We start from the raw sequence: 12556 nt of genomic DNA, 5'->3' as shown, positions 1-12556 counted from the left end.
ACCATCTTTTCGGGTCCAATCCATCCGGGGTATCGTCATCCCGGGTGGATTGGACCCGAAAAGATGGTATTAGCCTCTCGGGACAGCGGAGCAGGTTCTAGCCCGACTATCTTTAGGAAGTGTGATGATATCACATACCCGGGATGACGATACCCCGGATAGATTGGATCCGAAAAGATGGTGTAACTACGACATGTTAAAGAACCCGGGACTGGGGGGCAGTAACCTGGGATCTGCATGAAAGGCTTAACCTGGGAGGTCTTAGCATCCGGACCGATACAGGAGATCGAAAGGGGCCTGGGAGCTAGAACCTCCCGGAGTAAGCCTTCGGAAATTAGGAAAGGAAAGGAACACCAGTGGGGCCCCGGCCTTTCTATTTTTAGGGCTAGGAAACGGCCACGTTTATTTGAAGTATGTCAGGGTCAAATCACAAATCCAATCATTACTAAACACGAGCCAAAAGAATGGGCTCTGTCCGAAAATTATGGGGGTCTAAATCACACGTGATAACCATCTTATCACCCTAAAAGTTGTCAGTAAGGCCATACCCAGTAATCATTGAGGTCCCGGGTGGGCGAGTATAAAAGCCCATTCTGGGGGGCAAAGGAAGAGAGGACTCTAAAAAATGGACAAAATATTCGTATATTTTGTATCTTCACTTACCTTTTCCGCTCGGAAATTTACCCATCCCCGGGTAGTCATTTTGTGATAATCACATCAATTACTTATCTGGATATGTTAATTTCAAAGTCAACAATAATTAATTTTACTTTATATTTCTGTTAGATTCAATAATTTTCAGTTAATTAAAATATTTATTATATAATATACTATTTAATTTATTTCAATGTTTTCCAAAGAAACGAAATGAGAAATTTGAGAAGGGTACACAAAAATTATGTAAATAATTTTAAATAACCAAATTCATAAAAATAAAAAATAGACATTTTTATTTTCTAAATATTTTTTAATTAATTTTCAACTCAAACTTGTTTTTTAAACTCAAAATTTTCTTAATATTAAGTGAAATTTTCAATTAATTAAACAAATTGTATTTTTTTTATCATAATTACTATTTATTTGAATATTTTTTAAAAAATACATGATGAAAAAATTGCAACGTATGCACAAATAAAGTTTAACTAAATAAAAATACTTATTTTTATATTATTCAATTTATTTAAATATTATATATACATATATGATTCAATCAATATTATCTAAATATTATTAGTTTTAAATAAAATTCTAATACAAGTGATAAGGGGTAGAATAGCCATTTTTGCTTATTTAATAAACAATTGACCCTAATTTGAAAATTGATATGCCAATTGAGCCATTAATATTAATTCGTGTACCAATTTGTTATTTGATCAAAAATTCATGTATCAAATAATTTTTATTCTATTTATTTTTAAAATAACTTTTAAAACTTATAAAAATGTTTATAAATATTGATCTAAACGGAGCCTCAGAAGTCAAAAAGATATTATGTTAGTTTTATTTGGTTGAAAGTTTCATTATCCAAAAAAATATTTTAACATAGACAAGTATATTTTTGGTAATGTGCTAATCTCTTTGTGATTTTGATCTTATATTATCAAATTTTAATCTTGATATGTCATATTTTTTTTGTTTTTTTAATTATAATATTTTTTTAAGGCAAACAACATGTTTAGTGTCATATTAATACTCCAAAAAAAATGATTAAAATTATAAATATCATAAAATATAATATTAATAACATAAATATCTAAAATAAAAAAGAAAAGCAAACATATACAATAAAAATACAATTTTCCCTATTTTGATAAGTAAGAAGTCAAATTGTCACATCAACTTTTGTTTGAAAAAAATCTTAAAAAAAATATATAATATCCCACGATAGGAAAAAGAACCTTATTTAATAAATTTTTTTTTCCAAAGCATAAGTTTGAAAATTTGTCCCACTCAAACCAAATTCTTTTGAATTTGATATAAAATAATATTCAATGAACATTGTGCCAAAGACTAATATTTTAGAAAGGCAATTACCATACATTCTGATCATCAAAATATTTTTTTATATATAACAAATTAATTGTTCAACACATATCTGGTCGTAGTGCTATCGTATTGATCTCATTAGTTAGTTTTATACATTTTTATTTAATATAGAGTGTATTATGTAAGTTAGTTTCACATGGTTTATATCTGTAATAAAAATAAAATTTTTGATATAAAATATAATATTTTTGTATAAGTAGAGTTGGGTCGAAAATCACTATTATAAAATTGTGGCGTAAAACGCTTTTGTTGAAGTTTTTTTGTTAATTTAATATAAACTTAACGGTGTATAACTATTAAATATATCATGAATTATTTTTCATGTAATTCTAAATTACCAAACACAAGCAATTAAATTTTATGTATTGATATTTCGGTCGTAGACCGTCGTTACTCGCTTCACATGAAACAATAAATGCGGCCGTCAAAAAATAGAAAATGCAGAGTCAAAAGAAGGCAGCGAAGCAGACAAGAAACAATATAAAATGACTCTCCAAGATCAATATATCCTTAATTTGCTACGTGGATTTCTCCAAGATTCTGCTGGTATCTGGTAAGAAGTCCGTTTCTCTCTCCCGCCACTTGATTCCAACACTCGAGCTATGTTGTTTTTCGCTGGAAATAACGTTGTTTCTTGATGGGTATTTGAATTCTTTTTTTTGTGTTGTGTCTCATTTTGCAGGAGTTTGTTTGTTTTATCAAAGGTGGTAAAGAAATATGTCTTTCATTGGTGGCAATGGTCCTGGGGTACTTCAGAAGGTGATGCTGCTTCAGTATCATTGATCTTTCTCATTTTAGATCGCTTTTTTACCCATTAATCTGTATGTTTAGCTAATGAATAGTGGATCTGATTGGACAATTTGGCCTCGAATGTGGTCTTATCTGTTAGATTGTTAGTGATTTCAGTCAATGGTTGCAAAAAGATTTTTACTTTCCTTTTCCTTTTGATGCAGGCTAATGAAATGGCTGTTTCGATAGTTGGAGCCACAGGGTTTATCGGTAAAAGATTGGTGAAAAGATTGCTTGCAGGTATACATACTGTCACTCCACTGATTGCTTATCATATAGTGAATGTGTATAATCAATTTTCTATGCATCGTCTTCGAATTTCAGATGATCACCGTGTTCACGTCTTGACGCGGTCTAGACCAAAGGCCCTGTCATTTTTTCCAGGTAAGTATGTAATGAAGTTACATTTTCTTGATATTCCTTTTAATGTTCTTTAAATTGATTAGCTTAGCACGAGTTTCATGATTTGTGATTGTCTTGTGAAATGCAATAGTTAAGACGAATCTTGTAGTTTCTGTGGCTATTGTAGAGCTTTTGTGGTAAAATAAGAGAAGCTGCTTAAAGTCCCTTGTTTGTCTGCTCTTCAAATGAGAAATGAAAAGCTGGTCACAATCCTTTTTTAGTTACAAACCAAACAAAGGATATTGAATTTATCTAAGAATACAACATTTGGTTTTCCAACATCATTTTTCAAAGTTCTTTCTCATTTTAATGGATCCTCAAAGTTCGTCTAGTTTCGTGATTGTTTCTCACGGATTATGTAGTCGAGGAGTTTCCCAACGTGGTAATCGCGGAGCAGCCAGAGTGGAAAGACTCCATTCAAGCTTCAACGGCAGTTGTGAATTTGGCCGGACACCATATAGCCACAAAATGGACTCCTGAGGTATGTTTGTTGGGGCTACCCAAAATAAAATTTTGATTTTTTTGGTTTGATGGTGCAATGGGTGAGTTCTTCTGTGCTTTCAAGTTCTCTAGGTGACAGGTGCTTCTTTTTTCTTGCAATAAATGATTCTTAAATTGCTTTGAACTTTTTTGCTGTTCAATTTGAGTGCATGATAACACGTGAATAACCTACACCGCACGAGTTTGTTTATGAATAAATTGATCTTAATTCATGTTTAAAGGTGAAGAAAGAAATCAGGGATAGCAGGATTATTACAACCTCAAAGGTTTGCTTCATTATACTTTAAATTTTTGTTAAGTCGTGAATTTGATACCTTTGAATGATGGTATGACCTTGTATTTTATATTTGATAGCTTGGAAAAATCGAATTTTGTAGGTCGTGGACATAATTAATAGTTTACCAGATGAACTTCGTCCAAAGGTTTTTATCAGTTCATCGGCATGTGGCTACTATGGTATGTTTGAATTTCTAAGTTCATTTAAGTACTTTATGTTCATTCGAAAAATTTGTGATATCCATTTTCTTTTGAGAAATGAGATATGAAACCATCAATCTTAAATGTTTATCACGATGACTTCTTATGGAATAAATGCAATGCTAACTCTCAGGCACTAGTGAAACTCTTACATTTGATGAACAAAGCCCACCAGGAATGGATTATTTGGCTGAGGTAATTGAGGCTAAAATTTTCGAGGGTGATGGTTTTCATGAATTGTGTTAATTTTTGTATAAACATCAATATCAATATCCATTTATATGCATAAGTGTTTATGGTTTTCCAGGTTTGTAGAGAATGGGAAGCAGCTGCTCACGGAGTCGATTCAAATGTTAGACTCGTGGTATTGCGTATTGGTGTTGTACTCGGATTAGAGGGCGGTGCTTTAGGTCTGGTTTATTTCTTTCTTAAATCCTTTTTAATTTTCTGCTTGGCTTTAAAGTGTGTCTTCTTGTTGCATTCTGAATGCATCTCTTGAATCCGATACACTTGCATGAACAAATCTACTGAAAGTTTGGATGAATCCGTTTGAGTTTTCTTGGATTTGTAATCCATGAAAACAAGTGTAATTCATCAAATCTTCAAGTTTGTGTTTGATTCTGCTGCTAGCATCCTGGCAAGTGTCTTTTACACTATTCATACAAATGGTCTTGAAGTTACAGTTGATGGACTTTTGCTGAATCTCTGCAGCTAATATGATACCTCCCTTCAAGATGTTTGCCGGTGGTCCAACGGGCTCCGGAAACCAGTGGTACGAACTACGACCCCTAAACTTTGTCTCACAAGCAAATACAGAACCAGAAATTCGATGAGAGGATTACAGTAACTATTAAATGAAACTACATATCATATTATCATATAAAATGTTTTTTTTTGGGAAGTGGGAAGGCCAAACCAGTACTTAAGAAACAAATCAACCACCTGTTTGAGTGAAGCATCCGTCTCCTTGTTAGGTCTTCCCCTGCTGTTTGTCATTTGTGAACGCAATATTTTGGGTTTAGAGAGGGTTGTATCTCATGATCTTGTATTCGCCTATCACTTCGAGTTGCTTCTCTGGACGCCATAGTTTCTTGTTTGTTTGAAGCACAATCCCACCTTTCCTTGTATTCAGGTTTCCATGGATTCATATGGATGACCAAATAGAGTTCTTCATTGAAGCTATACGTAATCCTGCTTATACAGGTGTGTTTATTCCTCTAACGCTTTCTTTTCCTTATCTTTCCCTTTCTTTTTTTGGGTTGTGCACTTGTTTGTGTGGATGATCGACAAATTTTGACGGAGTAACGAGTGTACTATTTCAATCGATAGTATACTTAAATTAATAAATTAAAGCGATACTCAAGTAGGAGAAATATGATTTTCTTCTTCCTATTTATACTTGGGTGGAAAATCATGTTTCTGGCATAAAAATGGTAAGATCGAGATTCTTTCTCAAATCACGAGACTCCCAAAAAGCGCGAAATTCCCATGTCGAGGGACCACGGAGCTGTGGGTGTACATGGTTCAATCCGGGGGCAGAAACTGTGAACGGACTTGGCACGAACTTAACATGGACTAGGACTAATGCATTCATGCTCAAATTCGTGCAACTTTGTCAACTCTATGTTGTTATTTCTTTGGGACTCCTTTGATGTGTGCTTTGGTTTCAGTTCATGAGGCTCGATATTTGTTGACTTCTCTTCATATTTATCTCATTTTCTCCTTCTTAATCAATCTACACACTTTTTCTCTCATTCAATCCCTCGAATTTGCTAACTTACAACATCTAAAATGACAGGAGCCTTCAACACCTCTGCTCCGAACCCTGTTAGGCTTTCGGAACTGTGCACTCATCTGGGATCGGTCTTGGGTCGACCCTCTTGGCTACGCGTCCCGGCTTTTGTCCTCAGATTTGCTCTCAAAGAAGGTGCATATGTGGTATGATCTCCTCTCTCATTCTTCCTATGTTTAAAGTACTTAAATCTTAGCTGATACATTACATTGATATTTGGCACTGGTTTAAGCTTTTGGAAGGGCAAAACATGGTTCCCAAGAAGGCGATGGAACTCGGGTTTGTGTTCAAACATCCCAATGTGAAGGATGCTTTGAGAGACATCTGCATTCGATAGACTGAATTTGGTATTTGGAGTTTACAATAGGGACCTTCCTACTGGAAATTTTTGCATTGTGTGTGACCAATAAAGATTGATTTATGTATGGACTCTTCGTGTAAGTGTGGCCTTTTACGCAAATAATCTGGATTCATTTTAGGGGCAGGAGTATTATTTATAAATAAATTTTTTCGAGCCGGGCTGAAAAATATCTGTTTGTATTCGAAATTATCGCATTCAACCGAAAATGAACGGGCTCGAACTTGAAATCGAATTCAAATTATTGTATTCAATAGTTTCGCGTGCTTTAATATTTTATTAAAATATAGTTAAATAAATATATTTCAAATGTTTGTTTTCAAATAACTCGCGAATGAGTTTGAATATTTCGAGCCAAAATCGACTTGAGTCTTAATTTGAACCAAATTCAAGCCAAGAACTCTAAAATTTTGAAGCTTCGTTCGCACCCCTGTTTCAAACAGGGTGATGCCAAAGCCCAAATTACTCTATTTTTGTTTGAACTTGTTTTTCACCAAATCGGTCAAATATATTCTAAGCCAAATTTGAATACCTATTATTTTGTTTTTTATAATTTGCGAGCTAGTATTTGTGCGTACACATATATGTAGAAAATAGTAAATATAATATAAATTTATATAGCTGAATTTGTAATTTTTATTTTTATAACCTAAACTAAGTTGGGAAAGAAAACTACTACACTACCAAAAATTATTTATATAATAAGAAAGAAATAAAATTATAAATGAATAATTATTTTGAATAATTTAAAAATATTAATTAATTTCACTCCTTATAATTAGGAGGGGAAGTCCAAAAAAATCTCTAATAATTAATATAGTAATAGATGTGTGAATGCGCACATAACTGTGTTAAAAAATTTAGGGATGTCAATTTAAGTGGGTTCGGCCCGAGCCGAGTTGATGAAAAAATTATTTAAAAATTTCTCGACCCAAACCCGATCCAACCCGAAAATGATCAATCCGATCCCGTCTAACTCGACTAACCCGATTCAATCCGATTTATTATTATTTTTGTTATTTTTTTAACAAAATATTTAAATAAAAATTCAAAACACATGAAAATCTATTATATCAATATACAATAAACTTTTTTCAAATATACAATATATGAAATGTAGCAAAATTTTTTTAATTTTATATATAAAAAAGAAATAATAAAAAATTTTGAGTCATCTCGGGTTAACCCGAACCCAACCCAAACCCGATTAATTTTTTCGGGTTAGCTTTCGCGTCAACCCGAACCCAAAAACCCCCCGACCCAAACCTGATATTTTTCGGGTTGACTCGTGTCGGGTTGATGGGTTGTGTTGGTTTTTGACACCCCTATTAAATATGTTCAAACCATATTTCAATAAGGTTATATCACTGAGTTACAAAATGCACTATGTTCAAATCATATTTCAATAAGGTTATATCACTAAGTTACTTGGTTACAAAATGCATGCTTCTAAATTAGTCAATCCAAAAATGCACAAGGAGATGAGGTTTATAATAGGAATATACAATCAACCACTCAGTGAGTACTTCTTGCCAGAGAAGGCCTGAAATTTTGGTTCTTCTTTCTTTGGAGACTCTTGCTTGTTGCCTTTTGAAGTGCCCTACAGTAAAGAAAGACCGCAATCAAAATATGAAGGGATTACAAGAACAATGGTTTTTAAAATTTTTCTTATTTTTAGTAGCTCCAAAACTAATAATCATTATAAATAAATATAGTAAAAATGGAAATATCTATGTTGGTTTCACGTGACTGAGGGCAAGATATGATGAAAGGGGAGGGGGATTGGAGACCTTTGAAGCTTCACGAGAGCGGTCTGTATTTGAACCAAATACGAGCCTCCCTTGAGATAGGCGATTGTTATTTGGTGAACTGGAACTGGATGTCGAAGCTTGCCCACTAGCAGTGGAAGCAACAGTTCTGACAGTTGATGTAACTGGTGGAGGCTGGGTTTGCAGAGGTCCCCCATCTAACCTTCTCGCAACACCAAAAAAAGGACTGAATTTTGGTCCAGTCTCAGTCGAAGGCTCCAGACCTGCACAACCCATCCAAAAAAGGCGTCAAATAGTTAGAGCTTACACCAAGGGAATAGCTAGGAGTAGTTCAAGATAAACATCAACACATGCCCTTGATATGATAATTCCAAGAAGAGTGCCTGTCGATAGAGCCATCATCAGAATTGTACCTTCTGTTGGTGATTTGCCTGTTGGAATGGACATTGCAGGTTTCTTGGGTTCCTCGTAATCAAGAGGAGGAGCAAAGTCCACTTCACAATCCGTTTCAATGATACTTACGGCATTAGAAGGCTTCGTCTCGATGATATCTATGTAGTACTTTCTATTATTATAGGCTACCATGATACTATCCCCAGTGCTTAAGCAAGAAAAATTCCTCAGCGTCGTCTCCAAGCTGCAAAATTTTTTTTACATGTGTATCAAACTTGGGTCTTTACTATAAATAAGAACACTAAGGTTTTCATAACACAGCAATGAATATGTGCGTGTATGTGCAGGCTAGATTATGTGTCCCATATATGTTGGAACACTCACATAGCTTTTAGATTAGAGATATCCAAAAAGTCCTTCGTGTGGGGTTGCAATTTCACATATGTTCCCTTGGGAAGAGTCACGTTTTTCACTCGTACAACATCCCCTTCTTGTAATAAGAGATTCTCCATCATCTGCAAGATGACATGAAAACTAAGTGTTGTGTCCTGCAAAAGTTGTAACACAAAGAGTTGTTTTGGACCTACCCAGTGAGGCATGTACATTGTGCCTTCTTCTGCAGTGAACTCCAGAACCCCACAGTGGGAAGCCCTCTCGGTGTAAGCATTTTGAAGCTCAAATAACATAGGATAATCAATATGAAGTGATACTGCATGACAAGGGCAATTGTCAATCCATATTAAACCTACTACAAAAATAAAATATCAACAGAGTATGAACCACACAGGAAGAGAGAACTAACCGAGACGATCAAGAGCTGATGGAGGCATGATGACTGGAACAAGAATAAAAACAAATAAAAAAGAAATTAGCCAATGACATAAAAAAAGAAACTTGCCAAATGCCAACAACTGTACAACCATAAGTTGTTTTACCTTTGCCACCATTTTCTATGTGAGACTGCAAAAGTAAGAAAGTGGGAAAAATTATAATCTTCCGAAATTGAATAAATGGACAATAAGTAATGTGCAACATAAAGTCACAATATTAAGCGTATAACTAGTTCTGTTCCACAGAAAATCTTGAATATCAGAGTACGTAATCAGAGATACAAGAGTGCAATATATTGACTCTAATCGCATTGGTGATTTTCAAAACATGAATTTTAAATCTTTCAACTTTATTTATTTTTCTATTCAAAACAACACATTTCAAATCCTCAATTATATATAAAAGTCACTTAGGATCTATTCTTCTTAATCCAATTTCCAAATAAAATGCTTCAATCCAAACGAAACCAAAGAGTTTTAAAGGGAAGCCTTCCAACCTTGTCAATAAAGGAAGCAGGATAACACCGATAAGCTTGCTCGAATGATGCTCCATGGTATGATTGGTATCCATATTGATCAAAAAACTGCATCAACAAAATCAGTAAAATTGTAAAATAAATACATCTACGCATCTACCAGAAGACCTTATCACAGCCACCACAGGAGTAGAAGTAAAGTTTACGAAGTCAAAGATTTCTCCACAATCCCATTGTGTCACGATGTAATTAAGGAAGTGTTTGCAACCGATTATGAATTTGTTAATTAAAAACCCTAATTTGTCAAAAAAAAAATCCATAATCCTATATTTTAGAAAGTTGCAAACACTAACACAAAGTACCAGACACCAAAATCAGGTATGTGCCTATTCCTATCTTAAATAATCAAACAGATGGTATCCCCATTGGTTTCCATTAAAAAAACAGATCACTTGCGATGAAAGTTAAAACTGTCTGATACCCTAATACCAATTATTTGTTTATCGTCAAAATCGATACGAAAGATTGTGAATAAATCAAAATCAGAATTTTTCGGTTCCCAATTCATACCATGTCCATGTTTAATTTATCTCAGACAACAGCAGCACGTGCCGACTATCTCAGTTTTCCCGCAAGAAGTACAGAAAGTGCCGCAAATTATCAACTCAGGCGAACGATTTGAATGGTAAGTGCGGAATCCCAAATTCAAGTAGATTCTTTAGGTTTTAGGAAACTTGAGAATCCACGATTTGATTGCATTGCGAGAATCAAACTGGAGGGATATATAAAGACGAGAGTGGTTAGATATCGAGGAGGACTCTTCTTGAGCACGGGGGATTTGATTGGGCCAAGATTTCTTTTAGATAACACAGAGGAGTTCTTCCCGGGCCGGTGGACAGTTGAGATTAATTGGGCTATAAACCCGATTTCCATTGGGCCAAGATTTTGATCTCGTTCTGAAAGCAAAGCCAATTTTAAAATTTATAAAAGACAAGACCATTTTTTGTATATTAAGATATTATTATATATTATATTATCTATTCCTATATATTATGTAAAACCCCTTAGTGAGGTCTTTTGGTGTTTCCATTAAAATAATATATAAATAAAAACAAAAAACATACACACAACCAGGGGCGAAGCTAGGATTTTTATTCAGTGTAGGCATCAATATACTATAATTAATAAATAAAAAAGAGCACCGATTAATCGATAGTCGAAAATAATATTTTTTAAGGTTTGAACACATGTCTATACATAACCAGTAGCACCTGTTAATTGATGTTAAAACACCAAAAATATGACGAAGAACATAGCGTACAGAATTTTCAATAAAAAAATTTTGATAGAAAATATAAACTCTACATTCAAAAATATGCAAAAATACATTCTCGATTGCAAAAACAACACACAAATTTAAAAAAAAAATTGAATGATTGACTAACAATGAGAAAATAACCGAACCTAAATTTTTCACAAAAAATTGAATGATTTACTAACAATGAGAAAATAATCGAACCTAAATTTTGGTGAAATTTTAGATTTTATAAACAATATGGAAGGTGAAATAATAAGAAATATGAATTGAAAGAATTATGTTAATCAAAGTGTACGAAATTTGTGACTTGTGAGAAGAAAACATTGTAAAAAATTTTAAAAATTTGAGCCTAAAATTTGGATATAAAAATTATTAAAAGAAAGATATTATTGTTTTTTTTATCCGACATCTAAGCATGTAATTATAATAGGTAAAATTTTTAAAATTTAGGTAAAAAAAATTATATACATGCATATCACATATGTATATACATATAATCGCTTTCTTCCAATATCTCATTTTTTTCCCTCAATTATGATTTTTTTTCTTTTTTTTTTTCATGTAACTATTTTTTTTATTTTCTCACCAATTTTTGTATTTAATATACAATATAATAATTTTATTTGGCAGTTTTATTTTATATATAAATTTGTTATAAAAACGGATTATTAACACGCAATGCATGCAACAAAGTGGCTAGTTGTATCTATGGAAGCAATCTAATTTCGTGAAACGGATTTATGAATCGACTTGACTCATGAAATTTCAAGTCATGGTTTTTCGATTTTTGACCGGTTCAGTTTGATAGTTAAAACGATTTTTCAAGTACGGTTTTGAAAAGACGGGTTATGATAATTGATTTTTATAAGTACATAAAGGTATAATTTTTTTAAAAAAAATCTTCATTAAAAATATAATAATGATAATGATCTATACTATTATATAATATGAGATGGGCTCGGATTAAATAAGTTTGAGGTCATTGTATAATTTTTTATAAACCAAAAAAATAATTACAAAACCACTCCGTCTTATTTTTATATAAAAAAAAAGGTATCATAAAAGCTAAAAACCCATTTAAGTCAAAATTTTTCCTTCATCTACAACTATCATATACCTAATATAATATGTTTTTAAAATTTATATGGACTTTTGAATTTTTAAATGATTATATCTCATTTAACATAAAAAAATATTATACAAAGTATTTTTAAATTTGATACTTCGATATCAATCCTACAAAAATACAATATTTTGGGATATTTACTCTATAACCTCAAAGATCATTCACACGAATTTTTTTTCAAAAATATAATTATATTCCGTTCACATCCATTTATTATGTTACACACCCTAATCGTTCTCAACTACTAATATAATTATAATAACATATAAATAGCCAGCG

The 12556-nt window shown here is 32.8% G+C and overlaps 2 protein-coding genes across 2 annotated transcripts; one reads left to right on the top strand and one right to left on the bottom strand.

The window, feature by feature from the left end:
* The first annotated feature begins 2471 nt into the window (after positions 1 to 2471).
* On the top strand, positions 2472 to 6470 carry LOC140887970 (epimerase family protein SDR39U1 homolog, chloroplastic-like). The gene is made up of 13 exons (XM_073295621.1): positions 2472 to 2599; positions 2729 to 2805; positions 3000 to 3075; positions 3160 to 3219; positions 3600 to 3718; positions 3960 to 4004; positions 4116 to 4194; positions 4349 to 4410; positions 4523 to 4625; positions 4927 to 4987; positions 5348 to 5418; positions 6014 to 6153; positions 6240 to 6470. Exons 2-13 carry the CDS (start codon positions 2764 to 2766, stop codon positions 6342 to 6344), a joined length of 963 nt encoding a protein of 320 aa, XP_073151722.1. The 5' UTR covers positions 2472 to 2599; positions 2729 to 2763; the 3' UTR covers positions 6345 to 6470.
* A 1284-nt stretch (positions 6471 to 7754) lies between these two features.
* On the bottom strand, positions 7755 to 10612 carry LOC140891801 (uncharacterized). Its single transcript, XM_073300449.1, has 9 exons — positions 10404 to 10612; positions 9855 to 9941; positions 9463 to 9487; positions 9330 to 9362; positions 9115 to 9236; positions 8912 to 9042; positions 8548 to 8771; positions 8156 to 8397; positions 7755 to 7965 (listed from the first exon to the last, which is right to left on the bottom strand). The coding sequence occupies exons 1-9, from the start codon at positions 10410 to 10412 to the stop codon at positions 7873 to 7875; spliced, it is 966 nt and encodes a 321-aa protein (XP_073156550.1). The 5' UTR covers positions 10413 to 10612; the 3' UTR covers positions 7755 to 7872.
* Positions 10613 to 12556: the final 1944 nt, after the last annotated feature.

This window comes from Henckelia pumila, chromosome 3 (genome assembly GCF_033568475.1).
Source record: "Henckelia pumila isolate YLH828 chromosome 3, ASM3356847v2, whole genome shotgun sequence".
Lineage (NCBI taxonomy): Eukaryota > Viridiplantae > Streptophyta > Magnoliopsida > Lamiales > Gesneriaceae > Henckelia > Henckelia pumila.
Note: the sequence above shows the minus strand (reverse complement) of the source record. Positions and strands in the feature narration are given on the sequence as shown.

Excerpts from the sequence above, each read along its gene's own strand:
- LOC140887970 (XM_073295621.1), top strand. The coding sequence starts at position 2,764 with ATGTCTTTCATTGGTGGCAATGGTCCTGGGGTACTTCAGAAG. Across the intron at positions 3,220-3,599 it reads GGCCCTGTCATTTTTTCCAG|TCGAGGAGTTTCCCAACGTG; the intron begins GTAAGTATGTAA and ends CGGATTATGTAG. Across the intron at positions 4,626-4,926 it reads ATTAGAGGGCGGTGCTTTAG|CTAATATGATACCTCCCTTC; the intron begins GTCTGGTTTATT and ends GAATCTCTGCAG.
- LOC140891801 (XM_073300449.1), bottom strand. Across the intron at positions 9,237-9,329 it reads ATCAGCTCTTGATCGTCTCG|TATCACTTCATATTGATTAT; the intron begins GTTAGTTCTCTC and ends CTTGTCATGCAG. Across the intron at positions 8,772-8,911 it reads ATCTCTAATCTAAAAGCTAT|CTTGGAGACGACGCTGAGGA; the intron begins GTGAGTGTTCCA and ends AAAATTTTGCAG.